Source organism: Podarcis bocagei (genome assembly GCF_964188305.1).
Source record: "Podarcis bocagei genome assembly, chromosome: 11".
Lineage (NCBI taxonomy): Eukaryota > Metazoa > Chordata > Lepidosauria > Squamata > Lacertidae > Podarcis > Podarcis bocagei.
The window spans coordinates 2,541,388-2,567,854 of record NC_138136.1 but is presented as its reverse complement, the minus strand read 5'-3'; the positions used below and the strand labels follow the sequence as shown (position 1 = coordinate 2,567,854).

At 44.3% G+C, this 26,467-nt stretch overlaps 1 protein-coding gene across 3 annotated transcripts in view; it reads left to right on the top strand.

Annotated features, from left to right (window-relative positions):
* The window catches only part of ZFAND5 (zinc finger AN1-type containing 5), a 74,142-nt gene extending 49,803 nt beyond the window's left edge, over nt 1-24,339 (top strand). The window contains exons 1-6 of one of the 3 annotated variants that reach the window (XM_081213902.1): nt 14,876-15,042; nt 18,880-19,036; nt 19,259-19,370; nt 20,053-20,153; nt 22,358-22,483; nt 22,695-24,339. In XM_081213902.1, coding sequence (XP_081070028.1) covers nt 18,886-19,036; nt 19,259-19,370; nt 20,053-20,153; nt 22,358-22,483; nt 22,695-22,843 — 639 coding nt within the window. In that variant the 5' untranslated portion in view covers nt 14,876-15,042; nt 18,880-18,885 and the 3' untranslated portion in view covers nt 22,844-24,339. Of the gene's footprint in view, nt 1-14,875; nt 15,043-18,879; nt 19,037-19,258; nt 19,371-20,049; nt 20,154-22,357; nt 22,484-22,694 lie in introns of those variants that run through there. The other 2 variants (XM_081213900.1, XM_081213901.1) reach the window with 2 other exon arrangements.
* The last annotated feature ends 2,128 nt before the right edge of the window (nt 24,340-26,467 follow it).

Here is a 26,467-nt window from a genome sequence, read left to right as displayed (position 1 = left end):
TGGCCTCAGAAGCTGCTGAACGCTCCGCCCAGGAGATCCGCAAGTCCAGCAGCCCGCGTCTTGCTAGGGGGCCAGTTCCGGTGCATCATGAAGAGGCCAGCAGTGATGAGGCATCCTCCAGTGAAGACGATGACGTGCACCAGACAAAGCGGGAGCGCCGGAAGCTCCAACAGAAGTCCAAGGGCCAACCGGAATGTGCTGGCTGCGGAGGCGACCATTCCCGTGCCAAGTGTCGATTCAGAGACGCCATCTGTAGGAGGTGTTCCAGAAGGGGCCACATCGCTAAGGTCTGCCGATCGGCTCCGTCTGACACCCCCCCTTCATCGACTCGCAAGTTCAAGTCTTCACTCCAGTCTGCCAAGGAAAGTTGTTTCGCTCTCACCAACTGCCGCTGCCCGTCTGGAACCACGATTGGCCAAACCGACTCGTCTACGCGACGCAAGCTGAACGTCACGGTGCTCATTGAAGGAGCTCCATGTGACATGGAGATCGACACCGGGTCTGCCCTGTCCGTCGTGTCATGGAGCACCATCAAAAGACTGGTACCCAGAGTATCCAAAAGGCAACTCGACTCTCACCGCGTACACCTGAGAGACTACCAGGGAAACGACATTCCCGTGGTAGGCGTTGGCCGGTTCCGGATCGCCTTCAAGGATTTTTCGGGCCTGCTCCGGTTGGTGGTGGTCGAAGGTCAGCGGCCAAGCCTCCTAGGGCTAGACTGGTTTGATGCCCTCGGCCTGGAAGTCACCGGCATCAACTGCATCTCTAACGCAGAGACTGAGGGTCTGGTCAAAGACTTTGCCGAGGTTTTTGACGGCACCTTGGGACAATATACTGGTACGCCCATCTCCTTTAGCCTTGATCCACAAGTCGCCCCCATCAAGCTTAAGCCACGCCGGGTTCCCTTTGCTCTCAAGGCTAAGGTGGACGAACAACTGGACAAACTGATCGCCCAAGGAGTTTTGGAGCCCGTTGACCACGCAAAGTGGGAAACCCCCATCGTCACGCCTGTCAAGCCAGATGGGTCGGTGAGAATCTGCGCTGACTACAAGTGCACAATCAACAAGGCACTTCAGCAGCACGCTTATCCGGTTCCTGTTGTCCAACACCTGCTGCATTCCCTGGGTGAGGGTAAGGTCTTCGCTAAGCTGGACCTTGCCCAAGCCTATCAACAACTGCCAGTCGATGATGCCACTGCTGAAGCCCAGACGATCGTCACCCACCGGGGGGCATTCCGTTGCCGCCGGTTGCAGTTCGGGGTGAGTGTGGCTCCTGGCATCTTCCAAAGCCTTATGGAGCGTCTCCTGCAAGGCCTTCCGGGCGTGGTACCATATTTTGATGACGTCTTGGTGTCTGCAGAATCACACCAGCAGCTGTTCGAGCGCCTCCGTGCCGTGCTGACCAGGTTCCAGGAGGCCGGGCTCAAGGTAAAGAGGGAGAAGTGCCTGATTGCCATTCCACAGGTAGAGTTCCTGGGCTATCTTATCGATGCCTCCGGCCTTCATCCAACCACATCCAAGATCCGCGCTATCCAGCAGGCCCCCACCCCGAAGGACAAAACGGAGTTGCAGGCATTCCTGGGGCTGCTGAACTTTTATAACATGTTCCTGCCCCACAAAGCCACAGTGGCTGAGCCTCTTCACCGACTCCTTAGCACTAAGACGCCTTGGGCCTGGGGTCATCGAGAGACGGCGGCCTTCAACGCGGTCAAGGCTCTCCTTTCTTCAGACAGTGTGCTGGTACAGTACAGTGAATCCAGACCGCTGGTCCTTGCCTGCGACGCCTCACCTTTTGGCATCGGTGCTGTCCTTAGTCACCGTTTTCCAGATGGAAGAGAAGCACCGCTCGCCTACTTTTCCAGGACACTATCTCCGGCGGAACGGAATTACAGCCAGCTCGACAAGGAGGCATTGGCACTTGTGGCTGGAGTGAAGAGGTTCCATGAATACCTCTATGGCAGGACTTTTGACCTCATCACTGACCACAAGCCACTCCTGGGCCTCCTCGCCGGTGATCGTCCAACTCCACCGGTCCTCTCACCACGCATGCTGCGATGGACTGTTTTCCTGGCTGCCTACCACTACCAGCTCATCCATCGCCCGGGGAAATCGATGGGTCGCCCTGATGCCCTCCACCACTACCGAAGCTGTTATCCGGGTGCTGCGAGGCCTGTTTGCAACGCATGGGTGTCCTGATGTCCTTGTCTCTGACAACGGACCGCAGTTCACGTCAGGCACGTTTGAGCGGTATCTTTTGGGACTGGGCATCCGCCATGCCCTAACGGCACCTTTTCATCCATCCAGCAACGGGCAAGCGGAAAGAATGGTGCGCTCGACAAAAGAGGCACTGGCGCGCCTGGACCGGGGAGACTGGCATGAGCGGGTCGCCGAATACTTGTTCGTGCAGCACATCACTCCTCATGCGGCCACAGGGAGGAGTCCTGCTGAACTGCTTATGGGCCGCCGCCTCAGGTCACCGCTCGACCGGCTACACCCAGACTTTGCCGTGGCTGAACCCCCAGGCTGTGCCAACGCACCACGGTCATTTGTCCCAGGAAACCAGGTCTTTGCCCGGAACTATGTGGGGGACATTCCTTGGGTGCCAGCCACAGTAGTGGGAGTCACTGGACCTCGCTCGTACCAGGTGGCACTCGAAGACGGACGTTTGTGGCGACGGCACATAGACCAGCTTAGGCGCAGGGTTGGCGACTTAGACACTACCGAGGTGCCCCCAACTGCGCTTGCGGCTCCAGAAGAGACACGTACAGATGGCGAGGCCCCACCTACACCTCCCTCGCAAACTGCCAGCGTGGAGCCGAACCAAGCCGTCTCAGAACAGACTCAGACCACTCCACTTGCGGAGGCTCCACCCACAGCAGCGGATCCAGGGGAGTTGGTTCCAACGCCACCTAGGGTCGCACCACAGCCTCAGCGAGAACTGTGTGGCCCTCCGGACTTGGCTACCAGTCCCCGGCGGTCTGGCAGAGTTTCCAAGCGCCCAACTCATTTAAAGGACTACGTTGTTGGACAGGTATCACTGTTGGTCTAAGTATGGGAAATGTAACCGATATGCTTTTGTACCTAATTGAACCATTACGCGTAGTGCTGTATATAAGGAAACCATTACGATTGTAACTAACGCCTTATCTCGGTGGGGAGGGGTGTTATGTAGTGTAGTTTCACCCTGGGCCAACAGGGGGATACTGTATATAGTTTTCACTCAGGTCTGTAGATAGTTTTCACTCAGGTCCGCGGCAGTTAGTTTAGGCGGGAACTCTGAGCTGTTGTGGTTACAATGTTGACAGCCGGCTGCCTATAAATACAGGCCGGCTGAGCTGTTCGCAGTCAGTTCTATTCCAGCTTGTCTTAATAAAGAGCTACTTGAAGAAATCGCTGTGCCGGCTGCTATGTCAACCCACTACTTAATACTAACCATCTTGGCTGTCTCTTAGTGCCTGAACGTCCACAGCTGTCATCCACCATGAACCATCATTGACAGGATTGGCAGCAACAGCAGCAGATACGTTCAAAGCTTGATATTTTATTCTCTTGCTAATTCTGCTGCTTTAAATGTGCATTTTATATTTGATTTCCTTCAGAATGTTTCTGTTGAAATGTTAAGATATCTTTTTTACTAACTTTGCTGTGTTTAATGTGCATTCTGTACATGATCTCCTTTGCAAATTTTTATTTTGAAATCTTTAAGATAACATTTTAGTTTCCTGTTGATTATGTGGCTTTTAATGTATACTTCATTTCATTTTCTTCTGTAATCAAATTTATGCTGGATTGTTTTATTTGATGTTTTAATGTAGGATCTAAATTCTTTGAGACTTTTTTCTCTAAAATATAAAGCAGTAGAGAAATGAAATAAAAAAATAGAATAGTAATAATAATAACAGTTTTAATACTGTAGCCAAAACTAGTATCAGGCCAAATTGTATTGTTGCTGAACTCAATTTGCCTAGTTTTTGCTAACTTCTCTTTTATGTCTATATTCTCTGCTGGACTCTAATTTCTAAACAAATAAATAACATTTATTTGCATTGCAGTTATTTGTGTGTTCAGACCCAGAGACCTCCCCCCTAAATAAACACACATTTGACTCAAATTTTAGTTTTGGTTTTTGGCAGAATTTAGGCCACAATTTTATTGATTACAGAAAGTAAGTGGTTGCATAGACTCTGGTTCAACTAGCTCCCTGCACCCTTGCAGGTTGCGCTGACCCAGAAATCTATCATAGGTCAGCCAAGGGTGAACACCTGTGGTAGGTGGAAAGTCCGGGAACAGACTGTGTCCACTCCCCAGATGCTCCCCTGGACTCAGGCATGGGCACAACTCCTTTTCGGGGGTTGACCAAGCCAACTTGAGTCCCTGGATTCCTTTAACTGAATACCCTTCACATAGGGATGGCGAGACCGTTCTCCCATCCCTATCACCTGAACCAGTGCCTATCTGCCACACAAGCACCTGCTCTCACCGCCAACCACCGCCAAGAGTTAAGGTTTTTTAGGATTTTTAGGATTAAACCGGATTAGGCCCTCGTAACGGATTTTGGACATGCCTGCAGGGGCATAGTAAGGGGGGTGGAGGTGCCACTCTGGGAGGGGTGACAAGATGGCCCCTGCCTCCCCCAGCTGTAGAGTGGCCGACGGTGCACACAGTCCATATGGGCAAGTAGCAGCTCATACGGCCACCACGCGCGAGCGGCATCCCGTACGGACTGCACACACGCGGGATGCCACATTCGCAGTCCAAATGGGCTACGCCGCCCCAGGTGCTGGAGAGGGTTCTTCCAATCACTGCATGCCTGGTCTATTTAGAAGCCTTTAGCTGCTTAGAAACATACATTTTTAATAGGTTCAGGATGTAGTTCCAGACAACAGGTCAGTCCTTGGTAAATACTTTGTGACTAGTTCAAAAATTCCAGTGATCATAAATAAATGGTATCCAGGATATAGTCAACCCACTTATATTTTTGATAAAATAAATTCAAACACTTTGAATCATTGCCAATTTATTCTCATTCTCCTTGGATGAGAGATAGGATATTAATGTAATAATAAATAAACAGTACACACAGATGCTGCTGGCTCATAAGCAAGAGGAACTTGCTCACTAGGAATGCCTCAGTACTTTTACACATCCTTAATTATCTGCCAAAAACTAGAGTGTAATAAAAATTAAGAGGAAAATCAGAAAAAAGAAAATAATGTCAGAACAACAACAAAAATGCATACATACAAAAGTTATTGAGAATTCCAGCTCTTAGCTAGAGGAATTAAACGGTGGTAGGAGCAGGGAATCTGCAGCAATCTGAAATTCAATGGTCAACCCTTGTACCGTTTTACTTCTGTCCTTATTTCATTTAAAAAATAAAAACAAAGCACACATCCAAAAGTAGGCTTTTAAACATGCTAAAATGTATGCTCAAGACGCCAGATGCCCCATGCTCCTTGTGCTGTGGAATGTCAGGAAAGCCATCTCATCATTCCTGTTTTGCTGTCTCTGCACGGAGAATCCATCCACAGACCAACATTTTCCATCCATCATGACATTAAAAAGGCTGCAGCATTTAAACACAAATGAGCAAAAACCCAAGGTATTTAGTATAGTGGACCTGCAAAACAGCAAATATGAACAAATGTTGATGTATGCAACTAAAAATAATGACAGATAAACAGAACAGAGGCAGGAGAGGAGAGAGATGCGAGTATGAAGAAAGGTGCTTGGGGTGACTGTCTTCTGATTATGGAATTCCCTCATGGTACATTTCAGAAATATTTCAAGACTTTGCCTGTGAATGCAAACTGTGTCGTTGGTTTTCTCTGAGCGCAACCCCTGCTGGTGAGCTCATGAAGGCAAAATCTGGCCAGGAGGCCAGGTAGAAAGAGGTAGATTGTGCTGCATATGATCTAAAATTGTTTTCATCACATACCTTGGGTTGTTTAATTCACTTATCCTTGTGGAAACATTATTTGCTTCTGAGTTAACAAAAACGGGAGAGGTCTGGTATTTTTTTAATATTGCTATTATTCATTCCATTTCTTTACTGCTTTATATTTCTAAGAAAAAAATCTCAAAGCAATTTACAACACACTAAAACAGCGAATAAAACAATGTAGTATAAAATATGACTGAATAAAGTCAAATATACATTCAAAGCAACATTAACAGGAAAATAAAATGTTATATTAAAGATTTCAAAATTAACTATTGCAAAGGAGGTCAGCTACAGAATGCACATTTAATGCAGCAAAGTTAACAAGAGAAGACAATATCTGCATAGAGCATACCTGCTGCAGTTGCTGCCAGTCCTGCCAACGGTGGCTTGTTTCACCTGTTCCTGGGTACAAGGAAATGACCTCTGAACATTTGTTCTGATCAACCCCACTTTAAAATGTCCACATTGCAGGTTTAGCCTCAGGAGCTGCTACGGAGTAAGGAAAGATGAGGAAGGAATTGGAGGTGAACTCTTGGTAGCCGTAGCACTTGTGGCATAACTGTCAACTTACAGATTTGAAAATAAGGGGCCAGCAGCCTCGAAAATAAGGGATCAGCAGCCAAAATAAGGGATTTTCCAAGCACAGGTATGTTCAACTTCTGAGCCCCTCCAAGCCAAAGGCAGAAAGCCTAGCCAGCAGCCAAAGGCTGTGTCCTACACCGATTTAATATGAGATGCAGTTTGTCCCATACATGCAACCACCATTTTAGGCATGACAGATATGTGCACAATTGTGCACACAGTGCCAAACACATAGTGCCAAACCCAGAAGTGACCCACAAACATCAAAAAGGACATCACTAAAAGGGTGGGGCAGGAGCAAAACAGGGCATTTCCATTTCACGTGATTTCATGCAAGTGCACAATGACCTAGAACGCAACCCCCACACAAATCGAGGGTTCCCTGTATTTTGCCTCCCTTCCCTCTTGCTCTCCCTCTCCCTGGCCCTCTCAGGTATTTCTGCCCTGCTCTTCTTCCACCTCCGTTGTCCCAGCCACAGCACCATTGGCGGACAGGGCGTGGGAGAGGGAGCGGGGGGCATGTCGCGGGGTGGAGCAGCCACAGCCGCCCAGCAAAGAGGTGAAGCGGCTGCTGGAGGTGAAGTGTGCAAGGTAGAAGGAAACGTTCTTGTGACAGGAGGTTTCTTGGCTGTGCAAGGACTCATTGCTAGTACAGTGAAAAGCATCCCCAACTTGTCCTTGTGCTGGGCTTGAAAATTAACATAAAAACAAATCCTGTATTCCAGACATGTTTAACACTTCTAGAAAGAACCTGGTGTTCTTTTGTTTCTTTAAATTTACAAATCCCTGAATCATAGAATTGTAGAGTTGGAAGGGACCCTGAGGGTCATCGAATGCAGCGTTTCTCAGCCTTTTCCCAACCCTGGCTCCCTTTCCACCTGTTTCCTTCCTGTGACCCCCTGTCCTACCTGTAGAAAGGTAGCAATTTCAATGTTTTGTTTGTAAACAGGTCATTTTTTAATTTTAATTTTTATAATTTACACAAAACACAATTACATTAAAAAAATATTCTTTAAGTATTTCTCTATCAATGTGACCCTTGTGCTTGATGACCAGAAACAAGCTTTTTATATCCGGTTCTATTGCTGTGAGGAATAACCAAAGATCATCTCTGTCCAATATGTTAAGGTGATTCAGGGTTAGGCTGAGTAAATAATTCACACAACTGAGACCTGAATCTACCAAAGACAAAGTAAGAAATGCCATGAAAAACAGTTTTGCTTGATCATTTCTCACTTCCCTCTGTGGTCCTCTGGTCTCGTGCCATGGCCCCCCATTTACACAATTTTCACCTGAGGCCCCTGGGGTCCCCGGTTGAGAAATGCCAATCTAGTTCAACCCCATCCAATGCAGGAGTCTCAAGTAAAGCATCCCTGGCAGATGATGGCAGGTGTTTGTGTGAAAGAAGATATTGCGTTTACCAGGTGCTCTTGCGACTGCTTATCTTCTTTTTCTGACAGTGGATGAGTGTTACAAAATCTCGCATGGTGCTAGCCAGTAAGAGTTTGTCTAAATGTTTGGAAATAGCTTCTAGAAATGCATCTCTTTCTGCCATCCAGGTGAGATGAGTAAAAGAGATTAACCTCTTTTAAAGCTCTCCTGGCAAGAGGCCGAGGCCATTAGTAACTGTGGGGAGGGGAGGCAGAGGCTGAGGTAATCATATCTTAGTTTAACACAGTCTTCCTCACCCTCGGCCCTCCAGATGTTTTTGGTCTACAACTCCCATGATCCCTAGCTAGCAGGACCAGTGGTCAGGGATGATGGGAATTGTAGTCTCAAAACATCTGGAGTGCTGAGATTGAGGAAGCCTGGTATAACACAGCTAAAAGAAATCCGATGTGCTTTTGTATCTTTAAATCTACAAATGAGGCAGAATGACAGATATATTTACAGTGATGCTATGAATTCATTGGGTGCTTTTGCAACTCAGCTTGCTTGGAACATGGGGTCCTGTAATGGTGTCCCACTTGTGGTCTCTTCAGCCCAAAATTGAAACTTACCTTCTGAGGTGCACAATATTTTTAGGGGTGTTTCAAAGCAGTAGCTTCCTATTTTCCTAGAGCAATGGTTTCCAAAGCTCCCCCTGGCATGGACCACTTGACAATTGCTGGGAGTTTTGGCAGACCATGGAATGGTTTTTCTGCCTGTTATGCCAATTGTAATGGGTTGTGCTGGATGCTGCATGGTTTTAGAATCATAGAATCATAGAGTTGGAAGAGACCACAAGGGCCATCGAGTCCAACCCCCTGCCAAGCAGGAAACACCATCAGAGCACTCCTGACATATGGTTGTCAAGCCTCTGCTTAAAGACCTCCAAAAAAGGAGACTCCACCACACTCCTTGGCAGCAAATTCCACTGTCGAACAGCTCTTACTGTCAGGAAGTTCTTCCTAATGTTTAGGTGGAATCTTCTTTCTTGTAGTTTGGATCCATTGCTCCGTGTCCGCTTCTCTGGAGCAGCAGAAAACAACCTTTCTCCCTCCTCTATGTGACATCCTTTTATATATTTGAACATGGCTATCATATCACCCCTTAACCTCCTCTTCTCCAGGCTAAACATGCCCAGCTCCCTTAGCCGTTCCTCATAAGGCATCGTTTCCAGGCCTTTGACGATTTTGGTTGCCCTCCTCTGGACACGTTCCAGTTTGTCAGTGTCCTTCTTGAACTGTGGTGCCCAGAACTGGACACAGTACTCCAGGTGAGGTCTGACCAGAGCAGAATACAGTGGCACAATTACTTCCCTTGATCTAGATGCTATACTCCTATTCATAGAATCATAGAATCATAGAATCATAGAGTTGGAAGAGACCACAAGGGCCATCGAGTCCAACCCCCTGCCAAGCAGGAAACACCATCAGAGCACTCCTGACATATGGTTGTCAAGCCTCTGCTTAAAGACCTCCAAAGTAGGAGACTCCACCACACTCCTTGGCAGCAAATTCCACTGTCGAACAGCTCTTACTGTCAGGAAGTTCTTCCTAATGTTTAGGTGGAATGCAGGAAGTTCTTCCTAATGTTTAGGTGGAATGTTTAGGTGATGCAGCCCAAAATTGCATTGGCTTTTTTATTTGTATGGCTTCCATTATTTCTTCTATTGTATTTTATTGTGTTACAATTTGAATACTGTAGAAGTCAAACTGCAATAAATAAAAAGCAATAGAAGAAATAATAGAAGCCATACAAATACCATTAAAAATCAGTATGAATATTTAATGCAATTGATGTGTCTGTTGGGTTTTACATCTTAATTCTAGCCTCCCGTTAACTTTATTGAATAAAATAAATAAAAGAATGGCAATAGCTTATTAATGATTTTATCTGGGACAGGCTTCCTCAACCTCAGCCCTCCAGATGTTTTGAGACTACAATTCCCATCACCCCTGACCACTGGTCCTGCTAGCTAGGAATCATGGGAGTTGTAGGCCAAAAACATCCGGAGGGCCAAGGTTGAGGAAGACTGATCTGGCACAATAAAAAAAACCACAGCTGAGTGCAGATACAGTGACAGACATATTAGAAGAGGCTTCCTCAAAGCATATATTACATTGATTCCTAAAAAAGATGTGGATGCTCTGGAAGTGAAGAATTATAGGCGAATTTCGTTATTAAATAATGATTATAAACTGTTTGCTGACGTAATGGCAGAAAGATTAAAAAAGGTTTTAAACAACAGAATTCATAAAGATCAAACGGGCTTCCTTCAAGGGAGACAACTAAGGGACAATGTAAGAAATGTGATAGACATTATTGAATATTTGGACACCAGAATAGATAAACAGGCAGCCCTGGTATTCATAGATGCCGAAAAGGCATTTGATAATATTTCGTGGGGCTTCCTGATGAAAAGTTTGAAATTTATGGGAATGGGAGAAAAATTTAGAAGAGGCATAGAAGCAATTTATCATGAACAAAAGGCAAAACTGGTAATAAATAATACTACAACGGAATTCTTTAATATACATAAAGGGACTAGACAAGGTTGCCCCCTGTCTCCTCTATTGTTTATAACAGTATTAGAAATACTCAATAAGAGACTGAGAGAAGCAACAGAGGTCAAAGGAATTAAGGTTGGAAAGAGGGAATACAAAATCAAAGCTTTTGCGGATGATATTGTACTAACACTAGAGGACCCAAAGAATAGCGTAAAAGAAGCCCTACAAATATTTGAAGAGTTTGGTGCTATGGCAGGACTCAAGGTAAATAAAAATAAAACTAAAATGTTGGTTAAAAACTTAACTAAGGAAGAAACGACAGATTTAGAACAAAGGGCGGGTATTATGACAGCTAAAAAAGTGAAATATCTCGGAGTGTGGATTACGACAAAAAACATAAATTTATATAACGATGATTACGAGGCCACATGGAGGAATATAAAGAAAGACCTGGAAATCTGGGGGGGGATGAAAGTATCCTTTTTGGGGAGGATAGCGGTTGTTAAAATGAATGTTCTGCCCAGAATGTTGTTCTTATTTCAAACTATCCCTGTACTTAAAGGTTTAAAGCAGTGTAAGGAATGGCAGAGAGCCCTGGCAAGATATATCTGGCAGGGAAAAAGACCGCGGATAAAAATGAAAATATTGGTAGACAAAAAGGAAAGAGGAGGCTTTTCCTTACCGGACTTGAGTCTATATTATGAAGCCGCGTCTTTATTGTGGCTAAAAGACTGGATAAGATTGGAAAATAGAGATATACTAGATTTGGAGGGCTTCAATAACAGATACGGATGGCATTCGTACCTGTGGTACGAAAAGGTGAAGGTTCATAGGGGCTTCCTAAATCATATTTTTAGGGGACCAATATACCAGGTATGGGAGAGAAATAAAAATCTCCTGGAAAGGAAGACTCCCTGGTGGATCTCACCATTAGAGGTGTTAACGATTAGGAAAACAAATATGGAAGAGAAGAATGCCACCTATGAAGAACTTATAACTAAAACAGAACAAGGGAACAAACTTAGACCCTACGAAGAGATAAAAAACTTATTCACTGGCTGGTTGCAATACCACCAGGTGAATGATTTGTTAAAAGAAGATAAAAAGAAACTGGGCTTTGAAGACAAAAAATCTAAGTTCCACGTGGAGGTAGTTGAAGGTAAAAATAAAATACTGTCTAGGATATATGATATGCTACTGGAGTGGTACACAAAAGACGAGGAGGTGAAGGAGGCAATGATTAAATGGGCAATAGACATCAGCCATAATCTTGACTTTGAATGGTGGGAGGAACTGTGGAACAGTAGTATAAAGTTTACGGCGTGTATGGCACTGAGGGAAAATATCTGGAAAATGATATATAGGTGGTATCACACGCCGGTGAAATTGGCTAAAATGTATAGGTTAAAGAATAAAAGATGTTGGAAATGTGGTGAAGCAGAAGGCGACTTTTATCACATGTGGTGGTCATGTAATAAAGTGAAATGCTTTTGGGAACTAATTTATAACGAGCTTAAAAAAATACTTAAATACACTTTTCCCAAAAGACCTGAAGCCTTTCTGCTAGGAATGATGGGTAAAGAAATTAGAAAAGAAGATAAGAACATATTTCTTTGCCACCACAGCTGCAAGAATTATGTTGGCACAAAACTGGAAAACGGAAACCATACCCAGTATAAAGGATTGGCAGGTCAAAATGGTAAACTATGCCGAGCTTGCTAGACTCACAGGTAGAATACGAGACCAAGATTAACAGAAATTTCAAAAAAAAATGGAATAAATATTGGAACTATATCGGAACCAATTTGTAGAGGAAACTGGCGGGGTTGGAATAAATCTAACAGTGAGTGATTAACTTTTAAGAATAAAAACAAAATACATGATTGTGGAATTTATTTGATACTTACCAACAGGGTGGAGGGGAGTCCAGGGCTCGGCAGAGCCCGAAATATTATGATTTTCTTTTTATGATTTTTTTGTATAATTTGGGGAAGGGAAATAATAAATTATGTAAACATGTACTTATATGTATACTGATATGTTTAGCGGTATGTTTATTTGTATATTTTCTTTGTGTAATTTGAATAAAAATGTACTGGGGAAAAAAAGAAGAGGCTTCCTCAAACTTGGCCCTCCACATGTTTTTGGCCTACAACTCCCAGAGTGAAGAAGCCAGAGTGAAGTAGCACCTAAAGGATATTAGACCTGTTCGTACTTAGTTCTTTAACAAATCCTCATTAAAAGAGAACATTACAGGGACATTGACTGTTCCACCTCTGGCAGAAAAATGTCCTGGACTGGGCTTGGGCTTATCTGCTTGCGCAGACAGACGGGAGTTTTGTCCCAAGCTCTGCTGTCCTCCTTTGCACCTTCCAAAATGCTGTTCTGGAGAATCCCCCAACCCTCTGAAAACCAGTTTGCAGAAGCAGCAGGCAAGGAAATCAGAAACACCTTGCCCCTGTTTAAGCAGAAAAACCTTCCCTTTATGCAGACCTACCTTAGGATCTAAGCCTCCAGAACTCTAAAAGGTTCTGCTGCACCTATTCAGTCGAAACATTTCACTGATAAGTACGGTTCTGTTTTTGCCCAGTCACCACTGCTGACCTCGGGGGAGCAGCTTCTCTCCTATCCCTCCTGTAGTGTAAGAGAGCCCCTTCAGTGCAGCTGAGCGAAAGAGGCAACTGCTTTATCCCTGTTTACATCTTAGCAGCACAAGCTTACTCATTCACAGCAGAAAGTTCAAGGCCCACACGCCTATACTCATAGTCTGAGGCACTAAAAGGACCAAAAAAAACCTCTAGCGTGCAGATATTAACACTGATTAAACTCATTGCTACTGAAAAAAGGATCCCAGCAAAACAAGAATATGCGCAACTTGATGTGCTGTGTGAACTTTATGTAGGGTAAAGGTCACAGCTGTTCAGCAAGCACAAAAGGGGGAACAAATGGCTCAAAGCCTCAACTGGGCTCCCTGTTGAGTAGAGATCCATTTTGTTTTTCATTCATTTTATATTACTGTCTATTTAAACATTCACATTTTATTTGTCTAACGAATAACAGCAGGCCACTTAACAGGAGTGTACAGTGAAGAGAAAATATTTATAATTACAATGTGTTGAGGTAGTAATATAGGGACTTTTATTTATGCTGAAAGAAATACAGTAATTTGGAATTGGTTATCAAAGCAAATATTAGGCAAGATCAAGAAATGCTCAGCTGTCAACAGCAACATTAGAGCGTCACTGGGATGAAGCCTTTTTCAAACACTTTCAAAAGACATTCGGCCTGCTGAGGGGGTCCTAGGCTGAGCACTGCTATGGCACAATTATGATTCCCGTGGCCACAGCCAGACCACCTCAGTAAATAAGACACCACTAAAACTGCATTTCTGACCAGTCACAAGAACTGGAACAATAAGAGGTCCTTCGATAATTTACAAGCATGTATTAAATCCAAAATGAAATTTCTGATCCCACTAAATTAGCAAGACTAGCCGTGCTCAAGGAAAAGTCTGTAAGCACCATGCATGGCCTTTAATATGTACTGTATCTATCTTTTAAAATATTTGATGGAAGCTGATCTCCTTATTATGGGTATCCTGGCAGTCTTGTTTTTTCTCCAGGGATTAGGCTGGCATGTAAATGTCTGGAGAGAAATGAGGTGGGAGGGCACGGTGGACCTGAAAGGGGAGTTTGCATACGCTGACAGTTGTGCAGATTCCCCGGGCACAAATAAGCAAGTGCGCCTCGGTGAATGTGCAGGAATGCCCGGGGAATGTCCCACGGGACGCGCAGGGTCTTCTCGGAGGCGCCTCCAGGTCCTGCCGCGCCACGTGCTGCTTCGGGGTTTCCTGGTTCTCCTCGCGAAGGGGGAGGGAGATTTCGCGGGAATTCGCAGCTGTTTCCGGCTGCCTTCCATCCCTTCCTTGGAGGAGACGTGGCTGCGCCAGCGGGACGGGAGCAGAAGGGGGAATCCCTCTCGGGGCGGCGGCGGCGGCGGCGCCTCGAAGCGTAGCGATCCCGGCCGGGGGAGAGGGAGGGGCGGCGTGTGGCGGGCGGGCGGGGCGGGGCCTGGTGACGTGTCGCGGCTCGTCATCGAGTCCGTCACTGCCGCGCGCGCCCCCGCCCGCCCGCCTCCCTCGAAGCGCCTGGGCTGCCGACGCGCGCGCGCCCTCCTCCCTGCCTGGCTCTCTCGGCGGCGGTTTGTGCGCGCGAGGCGCTCTCTCGGCTCCTCCGGCCCCGAGGCTGGTGGCGGCGGCGGCGGCGGGGCAGAGGCAGAGGCACCACCGGCGGCGGCGGCAGCAGCAGCAGCAGCAGCGGGAGCGGCGCCCTTGGCCCTCCGCGCGCGGCCGGGAACCAGCTGCTCCCCCCGCCCCCCCGGCTCCTCCTCCTCCTCCTTCCGCTGCTGCTTCAGGAACAAAGGGAGGAAGCGGCGGCGGCGGCGGCGGCAGCGGGGCTGTCTTCCCGCCCGAGCCCGGGATAGCGGCGGCCTCCTCGGCCTCCCTCCTCCTCCTCCTCCTCCTCCTCCTCCTGGTTTCCGCTCCTTTGTCCTCTGGGTCGGAGTCTGGCCGGGAGCCTCGAGGCGGGTGAGTCGCCCCTTCCTTCCTCTCGGGGGGGGGGCTGCGGACCCAGCGGCGCCCTTTCTGCCCCCCCCGGCTAGGGGGGGTCTCCGCGTCTCCCCCGCGCCAAGGAGGCGGCGGCGGCGGCGGACAAAGGGCCGCGAAGGGGCAGCCGGGCTTCGGCTCTTCGGGGGGGGGGGAGAGGGGCCTCCTTCGCGACCCCCGCCCCAAAAGCCAGGCGAGGGAGGGGGGGCTGGCAGAAGACCCTCCGAGGGAGGGGGGAGGGAGGCGGACAAAGAGCTGGCGGGGGGGGGCCCAGGCGGCTCCTCTCCCGCGCCCCCCCCCCGGACAGAGGCGGCTTCCCGGGCCCCGTGGGCCGCCTGGCGCGGAGGCCGCGAGCGGCTCTTCTCCTGGGCCGGGCCTGGCCGTGACTCAGGGATTCTCCGGCAGGCCTCTCTCCGCCTCCCTCGGCGCTTCCTCCCTCCTCCTCCCCCCTTCCCCTTCTTTGTCCCCTCTCAGGCCCCCCGGCCTAGTTTTCCTCCGCTCTTTCATTGTGTGCCTTTCCCACTCGGTTTCCACAGCGGAGCTCTCCTTTTTTGCCCCCTTCCTAATGAAATTGCACTTAGAAGAAGGAAACATTGATGAACATAGTCGTGGTTTGTCAGCTTTGCTTAAACTAAAGCCATTAGTATGGTGAAGCCTTGGGGCCTTGCTTGCAGACGGGGCATGTTCCCCGTGTTAGGCGCATGGATGCCACACAGCGTGTCTGTAGCCTTTGGACCAGCAGTGGAGCCAACATGGACGGGGCAGTTCTCTGAAGGCAGGCCATGCAGTTGAGCAAGCGCAGCTTTCTTGAGCTGGAGAGCGGTAACCCTAATAAGCATATTTTAGGAGGAACCATCTGGTGCATACAGTTTGCAGTGTGTGCTCTGGAGTGACAGAATTGCAGTCATCTGGGCCATTTAACACTTCTTACTACCCTTGCTCAGGGCTAAAATCACTGATAAATTCTCGATATAGTCATCAGCCTGACATGTTTCTCTTAATTGAGTGTCCTTTGTTAAGCTGCTTTTATAGTTTCCTGTTGGTACTTTTTTCCTGCTTCAGTTCTGTGGGCTGTACAGGAGCTGGGCAGCCTTTGGAGATATAAATAGAAGCTGATTTCAGAGGCCCCTGTTGACGAGCTTTTGCCTGAGCCTCTAGCTCAGCCTGTCACATTGCAGCCTTGTGACAAGCGGAAGCTAATGCACTCACCATGTGACTTGGGCTTCTGAGAAATATTAAAGCAAGCAGACGACGTGCATGTGATAGTATTCGAACCCAATATTCCAGTAAAAAAGCTAAAGGTCTAAACAATGGTAGCTAGCTTAAAATTATGAAATTCATACCCAATAACAAACATTGTTTTTCTGTAAAGATTTGTTTGGCTTTCCATGCTAGTCATTTGCAGGTGCAAACTTCTTTGATACTGATGATGTCATTCTAGGGCTTTTTAATTGGATGGTGCAAAATTTACATGAAACTAGAAAAATGAAAATGGCACAGCTTTGTTTTTACAGATAAGTTTTACGTAGCTTACGGTGTCGATTTTACATTTGTTTTGGAAAAACAGGTCAAATTTGTGACCACATATTCTCCCAAATGTTTCTTTATAAATTACAAGCTGATTTTAATGAGTTAGGGTGGACTTTATGGTGAAGGTGTGCCTGAAGTCTGCCTTGTGATATTTATTCAGCAAATACTATCTACTGTTTTGTGAAACAGGCCCTCTTTTTCTGTCCCCCTTGAGCATATCTTCTAAAATGCTATATTATAACAATTGTGGGAAAGTGACCCACTCGTATGTATGGTACAAGACTCTTGTCTTCAGGCCTTTTAGAACAAGAATAAACTCTGAAGCCATTCTCAGTTGATTTTCTTAAAGATGCTTGTGTAGAAAAAACATGATTATTCAGGATATGTAAATTCAAGCTTTGGAAGTTTCATACTGTTTAAAATGTATCCATGCAAATATGCTCTGTGAAGATTTTTCATTTTTATTCATTTCAGTTTTATATGCTGCCTTTCCATTGTTGAGGTCTTTGAACGCTTTTCTTTCTAGTAGACCATTTTTACACGTTACAATCCAATTAATGTAGTGCTGTGGGAACAGAGGTTATGGATCCTATATTTTTATATCAGTCTTGCATAGCTTATGTGGTAATGAAGTTGAAGTGTTTATGTTGCTAAAACATGACCCGTGTTCAAGCAGGAAATTTTGTTCAAGTTTGTTTTGATAGTCACGGTATTTTGCTGAGTTGCTGTAAAATGAGTGGCTTGTTTTAATGAATATATTAAGCAGGACATCTTCCAAAAAGCCTGCTTCAAGTGAAACTCTTCAGCTTAATAGCTTTTGTCTTATTAAAATAGTAGATGATTTTGTATAAAATAATTTAAACACATGGTGTTCTCAGTTAGCATGGGGTTGGTTTGGTTACGGGCCCAAGTTCTCAGGTCCTGTTGAGCTAGTCTACCAAGAACAGTGCTCCATCCTTATCTCCATAATTTGTTTTTAATATACAAAGCGGTGTGTCTCTTGAGCCTAAAAGTACTCCCCATGCTGTGAGATCTATTGATAGGCAATAACCAGAACAGGCATGAGTGGAGAAGCATAAGACTGTTCTGCTTTATTGAATAGACTTGAAGATTTAAAATCACTATGAAAGGTTCAGGTCACATTTGTGTCCCTTTCAGTGACAAAACACAGTCCAGGGTTTTATGATTAGCATATGTTGGTCTGCCTTCTCCACAGGAATAAAGGAAAACAGAACCACAAACTATTTTGATGGTTTGTATATTTTGCTTCTAGCGTTGTTCTTGTTGCATCCCACTCCACAAGTGGAACAGGCAGAGCAAAATGCAGAAATCCTAGAGTGGAAGGGACCTGAAGAGTCATCTAGTCCAGGCATGGCCAGAGTTGGCCCTCCAGCAGTTTTGGGACTACAACTCCCATCATCCTTAACCAACAGGACTAGTGGTCAGGGATGATGGGAATTGTAGTCCCAAAACAGCTGGAGGGCCAAGTCTGGCCATGCCTGATCTAGTCCAATGCTCTGCAGTTGTAGGAGTCACAGTTAAAGACAGATAGAATGTTTCCACACTCCAGTAAAGATTGCTGGATTAGGACCCTTAAGTCTAAACCAAAGGAGCATAATTGCAGTGGGTTGGACTGGATGACCTTTGAGATGATCCTTCTGGATGTGGTCTTTTCAGCACCGAATGACTATCAATGGAACATACATTTAGATTCACCTCTGCCATATGCTTACTTGAAAGCAGTGCATTGTGGGCAGGTTGCATTGATGCCTGTATGCGCTTAACATTGGCCCTCAGGCATCTAAGCTATGAGGCAACATTTTTTCTGTAGTAAAGCAATCCGGGTGAGGTTAATTTGGGACTGGAGAATATGAATCCAATCTTCCCTCTCCTTTTTAGACCCTAGGCTGAAGATAATCAATAGGCAAGCTGCTTACCTCTCTTCAGCTTCCACAGTTGAGGTGGCATTCCTGCTTATTCCTGCCAATTTGACTTACAAGATGAAGGAATCACACAGGTGTAGCTCACAATCCGGTCTGCATTTGGGGGGAAGGTGGTGTCTTTTCACAAAGTTCAAGTGGAAACAGGCTTTTGCCTCATACCTCACTTACTCTGTTTGGAGTGGATTCCTTTAGTCCCTTTTCCTGTTATGGTTGCCTGTGCTTATACACAGAGAATGGCCACTGTGGAAATATGGCTATGTGATGTTATCTTATGTAATGGCTAGTTCATGTGAATTATGATCTTATAGCAACTTCTAAAGCAGTTTGTGTGTGTGTTTATTTACAGCACAAGATGGCTCAGGAGACCAACCAGACCCCAGGGCCCATGCTGTGTAGCACAGGATGTGGATTTTATGGGAATCCTAGAACTAACGGAATGTGTTCTGTCTGCTATAAAGAACATCTTCAAAGACAGCAAAACAGTGGCCGAATCAGTCCAATGGGTATGTGCTGGAGGAACATAATATAACTGAAATGCTAGCTGTGAATACTGTCACATTTCAGATATAAACGTTTGTACTGTTCTAGTAACTTTGAGGCATTTTTTGTGTATAAGCCAAACTAACTCATTAAAAAGACTTCCAAGTATTTAACAGCTGTAGTATCTGCATATTACGAAGTTTATATTTCTAATCTATTTGCTTACATTTCCCCCCTTCATACAGGAACATCAAGTGGTTCCAACAGTCCTACCTCAGACTCTGCATCTGTACAGAGAGCAGATACTAGTTTAAACAACTGTGAAGGTGCTGCTGGCAGCACATCTGACAAATCAAGGTAAGAGCTGTGTAGAGCCTGATAGTGAAATGAAATAATTCTGGGAGAGTATGTAAGGGACACTCTAAGCCTGTTACTATTACAGTGGTGCCTCGCAAGACGGAAAACTCGCTAGACGAAAGAGTTTTCCGTTTTGGAGGTGCTTCGCAAAACGAATTTCCTATGGGCTTGCTTCGCAAGACGACAATGTCTTGCGAGTTCCTGCTGGTTTTTTTTCCTCCCCCCCCCCTTTTTCTAAGACGCTAAGACGCTTATCAGCTGATCCGATCAGCAGATTAGCCGCTAATAGCGCTAATCCTTCAATGGGCTTGCTTCACAAGACGAAAAAACCACTAGACGAAGAGAATCACAGAACGGATTCTTTTCGTCTTGCGAGGCACCACTGTATAACAGTTTCTGCTACAGCTAGTTTGTAGGGGAAATAACTGCAGAGTTTATTATTTCTGCAATCAAAAAGGCTCTGAGCTTTACAATGAGGGAATTGATGTAAATGCCTTAGTTTGCTATAAGGTTAGATTACAAGGACACTTAGATATTACAGTCTATACATCAAACTTTATCACCAGTGAGTTCAGTCATAATTGTCAAAGAAGAGCCCAGGGTTTTTAAGTTTTAGCTTTATAAGGTGTTAGTCTTCCTAATAGCACTAACAGATTGCTCTCATTTCACTGAATGCAAGCAGAAATGTGCCTGTTGCCGCCTTGCCTGTAACACAGCAAATGACAGAAATGAGCATTTCAAGAGAGGAGAAAGTAACTCCGAAAACAGAAACAACAGAGCCAGGTATGCCTTTTTTAAAGTCGCTTAAGTGCAGCTAGTTCAGTGGGACCTGGCAGGTGTAGACGTTTGGTAACCAATGAGAAAAACTATGCCATATTCTCTTTAGTATTTGGTTCTTTAGCATTAAAAGGCAAAATTGCAAAGTAAAAGATTTATCATCCTTAGATCAATTTGTTCACTGCTTGTAAGAGTTCATCCAACAGTTATTATAAGTAGATTAATGTTGCTAGTCCCTTCAGCGAAAATGAATTGAGTAGTGAGAATGTGCTATTCTTTTTTTATTTAAAGAAAACCATACAGAATGGTTGGCGTTTTTTTCCTTAAGCATTTTGAATGAATTCTTTAATGTGCTGCAGTTCACCAGTCTTTACAACTTTCAATAGTTACTTTAGATCACTGGAGAAATCCAACAATCTTGCAAACAAGGTTGGTTTTTTTTAAGTATCTTTGGTTTTTATATCCCTATTTTATATCTGTTTTGTATACCAACTTCACTGAAATGATTATTTCTGAATATAATATACCTCCATGCATTGTTATTCAGGCCTTTTTTAAAGACTTGACATTTTGAAGTAACTTCTGGTACTTGTAAAGTGTTTGTGAAATATTTCCTAAATTTGAATAAGTTCACAAGGTTGGAATCCATAGAGCATTTTGCATGAGTGTTTTTGTATTAATTTGCATTCAATATTCCCACTATTGAATGTTCTGGTGCTGAAGTCATAATCAATGGGTATATATTTACATTAATTGTTTGGATGAACTCTTCTTATAATAGGCTTTTAAAAGTTGTTGTTAGTAATGTATTTTTGATATATGATTTTGTTTGAACGATTTGATATTAGGATGGTTCGATTCTTTTGCCAGTATTTGTTGCTGGTGTATAGTATCATAAAATGTAATTCTAAATAAGGTGAATTTGGACGTGGGATTCATTTAGAAGTAAGTGAAAAGGCCAGCCAGCAGGTACAACCTTCAAGATGAACAGCTTTATACATCAGGGGGACCTTTTTATGTATATTCCTGATAAATGTGAAGGTAGACGGCAAGCTGAAAGATATTTAAATGGCACAATTATTTCTATATTTCTTTGAATCAAGTAGCATACATATTAATGTTCTGAAACGAGGTGGGAGTATATAAAATGATAGAATATGCTATGGCCTATGTATGATGTGTGTTGTTCCACCCATCTTCCACAGACGTGTCTTTTAGTAAGCTTATTAAATCTGTAGTGTAAGTAAACAGATAATGCATTAAATGAAAGGGCGTTTTTAACTGCATAGATTAGGTAAAAAAGAAAAAGTAGTAGTATGATAGTGTTAGCTCTTCATTTATGATGATAGTGCAGCAACACTGAATACTGTGTGCACAGAAAGATGGAAACATACCACACTAAGGTGTTGAGCACCCAGAAATACCTTCCTAGTTCTCTGGAGAAGCTATGGGCTGGTGCAGATTCTGTTTGAAGGTGATGGTGATTATAGGGGAGAGAATAGGAAAGAGGAACCTCCAAGGTACATCCTTTCAGCCAATATATGTTTTTTGTGGTGGCAAGAGTAGTAGTTTGCTGAAAGTTTGAGTGAGACCATAAAAAACCCATTCCGAAACCTGCATCTTTACTCTTGGTAATCTCCAGCACACAAGTCTTCTACAATCCATTACTTGGGAACCAGCCCAGAAGGTTATGGGCTCCACTTGGTGCTTCTATCAAGATTGAATTGCTTGAATCCTAAACTAACTTGAGAAATTTAACTTAATGGAATGAAGCTTTACTATCCCCCCACCACACCATCCCTGAAAAAGTCTCTGAAGGGGAGGCATCCTGAATAATATGGAAGGGTACAGAGGACTTCTGGAAAAGATGAGGACTGTGGCAACTTAGAAGCCACTGCCCCACAAAAGGTGGGGAACCCCCAGGGAAGCTTTTCGTGGGTCATAGGTTGCTATAGGCAGAAGGGGGGAGAACTTTGTGTTTTCAGGTTAACATAATAAGAGAACCATTCTAATGATTTCTTTACTACAAAAAGGAGACAGGGAGGATGAAGGAGTAGGTGCTTCCAAAAATTAATTCAGCATCTCTTTCTATAAATAAACTACCAACACTGAGGTGTGTAAAGAAGAGAATTTAAAATGTGGAGATGAAAACAGTTTAGAATTACAGTATACCACGTCTAATCAACTTTGGCCCGTTTTGTTCTTTTCAGTTGTTACTCAACCCAGTCCTACAGTTAGTCAGCCTAGTACATCTCAGAATGAAGAGAAAACACCTGAAATGCCTAAACCAAAGAAGAACAGATGTTTTATGTGCAGAAAGAAGGTTGGCCTTACAGGTATGCTATTAGACACTGTGTTATCCACACTTATCCAGTCTTAAATATAGTTACTGCTGAGGACTTGCATACTTTGAAACTTTGTGACACTTTGAAATGGCACAGATGTATGTATGTATGTATGTATGTACGGGAGTTCAGTTTTTTATTCCACATGATGAAACTTGGTCTTCACCGAACAGGACTTTATGCTGTTTTTGTGCTTTTACAGGGTTTGATTGCCGATGTGGAAATCTGTTTTGTGGACTTCACCGTTACTCTGACAAGCACAACTGCCCATATGATTACAAAGCAGAAGCTGCAGCAAAAATCAGAAAAGAGAATCCAGTTGTTGTGGCCGAAAAAATCCAGAGAATATAAACTAACCTACTCTGTGAAAAGACTGACTTTCTTTGTTTTTATTTTAAAATATCCTAGGAAAACATTAAAGAGCAGATGCATGGCCATTTTCCTTTGATGTTCTCCAGAGTTTTACTTTAGTCTATCTTATTGATTGATATTTTAGGATGTTGTGGGTGTTACAGGCAGAATTGGATAGATACAGCCCTTTAAAATGTGTACATGCCCTCCCCAAAATGAATTGAAAGAGTAAGACCTGCACTGGAAAACAGACATGCACAAAAGACAGAGTTGTCTAGTTCACATGTGCCAAACAGATGCATAAAATCTGCATGTTTGCAGCAGATTTGCCTTTTGGGAATGTAATTGAGGTATATCATCCTTGGATAGTGCTACGTGCCTGCTTGATTAAATTATACACCAGGAAAAAATGAGTCTACTTTTACCATAGTTAAACTTTGTCCTCTTTAATTTCCACAATTCATTGTTTTGAAACTGAGCTGCAGAGGAGCCACTTTCTAAAGAGAACGGGTGTTCAGGTGCCATAAGCTGCAGTTTAAGGTTACCTACTGAATGAAACCAAGAAATTTGAGTCTGAACAGTGCAATCCTTGGAACTGATGAAAATTGCTCAACTATTAAAACTGGTTCCCAAAGGAAACTTCATTTTCAGAACTTTTTGAACTAGCCTACAACAGAAGATTTGTCTGCTTCTTACTCTTTATGTAGCTGATAGGTTTGTGTAGCACAAAACCACAAGACTGTTTTACAGTTTACAAACAAAATGCTACATTTAAAAAATAAACATAACCACAGCAGCTCTGTCAAGTAACATGCATCTGATGAACCTAGTTTGCAAATGTATTCAAGCATTTAATTTGTCATATACATCTTAAGTTGAATGTGTTCTGGGTTCAAAAGAACGTTAGCTTTTAATTTTTATAGTTTTCAAATGTAGTGAGATTGCACCATTTTGCATGGAAAAATCATACCCAATATGGCTGCTGTAGACTTTAAGTGGTACCTGGAACCACTCTGAGGGCTGCTTTATTATTTTAATAGTACTTGGGTGTAGGACTATAGTGTTCTTGGGTGTATTGCATGGGCTGCATTATCTACAGCATTGTACAATAACAACTCTAGAAAAGGCAGTATACTTCACTGATGCTTGTCTGGTAATATCACTTCTGTGTTATAATGGAAGGTTTTTGTGATGTATGAAACTTGTGTTTTTTTATATAAACAAGTACAGTTTAGAGTAGTGTAGTGGTAATGCCTGTCCTCATCTGTAAATAGTTGTGTATACACAGGGCACTACTTCTGACTTCTATTGCAGTGTTCAGTCTTAGTTTTTCTTCATTGAAAGCATCAGGTTTTGCTTTAAACTTTGTCCTCAGTTGAGTTATTAGATATACAAATGTGTACAGATAGTTCATATTTATGTATTGCACATAATCATGCTACCCGGCATCTATGCTATATTGTATTATGTAAATAATAAAATCATGTACAGAGGGATATAGCTCCTTTTTGTGATGCTTCATTGGGTTATTAAAATATTGATTGAATAATCTGAAATCTCCTACTTGTAAAAAGTTGGTTGCAACTAATCCTTCATAGAATCATAGAATCATAGAGTTGGAAGAGACCACAAGGGCCATCGAGTCCAACCCCCTGCCAAGCAGGAAACCCCATCAGAGCACTCCTGACATATGGTTGTCAAGCCTCTGCTTAAAGACCTCCAAAGAAGGAGACTCCACCACACTTCTTGGCAGCAAATTCCACTGTCGAACAGCTCTTACTGTCAGGAAGTTCTTCCTAATGTTTAGGTGGAATCTTCTTTCTTGTAGTTTGGATCCATTGCTCCGTGTCCGCTTCTCTGGAGCAGCAGAAAACAACCTTTCTCCCTCCTCTATGTGACATCCTTTTATATATTTGAACATGGCTATCATATCACCCCTTAACCTCCTCTTCTCCAGGCTAAACATGCCCAGCTCCCTTAACCGTTCCTCATAAGGCATCGTTTCCAGGCCTTTGACCATTTTGGTTGCCCTCCTCTGGACACGTTCCAGTTTGTCAGTGTCCTCCTTGAATTGTGGTGCCCAGAACTGGACACAGTACTCCAGGTGAGGTCTGACCAGAGCAGAATACAGTGGCACTATTACTTCCCTTGATCTAGATGCTATACTCCTATTGATGTAGCCCAGAATTGCATTGGCTTTTTTAGCTGCCGAGTCACACTGTTGGCTCATGTCAAGTTTGTGGTCAACCAAGACTCCTAGATCCTTTTCACATGTACTGCTCTCAAGCCAGGTGTCACCCATCTTGTATTTGTGCCTCTCATTTTTTTTGCCCAAGTGCAATACTTTACATTTCTCCCTGTTAAAATTCATCTTGTTTGTTTTGGCCCAGTTCTCTAATCTGTCAAGGTCGTTTTGAAGTGTGATCCTGTCCTCTGGGGTGTTAGCCACCCCTCCCAGTTTGGTGTCATCTGCAAATTTGATCAGGATGCCCTTGAGTCCATCATCCAAGTCGTTGATAAAGATGTTGAATAAGACCGGGCCCAAGACAGAACCCTGTGGCACCCCACTAGTCACTCTTCTCCAGGATGAAGAGGAACCATTGATGAGCACTCTTTGGGTTCGGTCAGTCATCCAGTTACAAATCCACTGAGTGGTAGCATAGTCAAGACCGCATTTTACCAGCTTCTTTACAAGAATATCATGGGGCACCTTGTCAAATGCCTTGCTGAAATCAAGGTAGGCTATATCCACTGCGTTCCCTTCATCTACCAGGCTTGTAATTCTGTCAAAAAACGAGATCAGGTTAGTCTGACATGACTTATTTTTCAGAAATCCATGCTGACTATTGGTGATCACAGCATTCCTTTCTAGGTGCTCACAGACTGTTTGCTTAATGATCTGCTCCAGAATCTTCCCTGGTATTGATGTCAGACTGACTGGGCGGTAATTATTTGGGTCCTCTCTTTTCCCCTTTTTGAAAATAGGGACAACATTTGCCCTCCTCCAGTCTGCCGGGACTTCGCCTGTTCTCCAGGAATTCTCAAAGATGACTGCCAGTGGTTCTGAGATCACATCTGCCAGTTCTTTTAATACTCTTGGATGCAGTTCATCTGGCCCTGGAGACTTGAATACATCTAAACTGGCCAAGTATTCTTGTACTATCTCCTTAGTTATTCTGGGCTGTGTTTCCTTTGCTGAATCATTTGCTCCAAATTCTTCAGGTCGGGCATTGTTTTCCTTATCGGAGAAGACTGAGGCAAAGAAGGCATTGAGGAGTTCAGCCCTTTCTGTGTCCCCTGTTTGCATTTCGCCATCTTCTCCTCTGAGTGACCCCACTGTTTCTTTGCTCTTCCTTTTGCTACGAACATACCCATAGAAGCCTTTTTTGTTGCTTTTAACCTCTCTAGCAAGCCTGAGTTCATTCTGTGCTTTAGCTTTTCTGACTTCGTGTCTACACGTGCTGGCTATTTGTTTGAATTCCTCTTTGGTGGTTTCCCCCCTTTTCCATTTTTTGTACACATCCTTTTTTAATCTTAACTCAGTTAAAAGTTCTTTAGATAGCCACCCTGGCTTCTTTAGGCACCTTCCATGTTTCCGTCTCATTGGTATTGCCTGACGTTGTG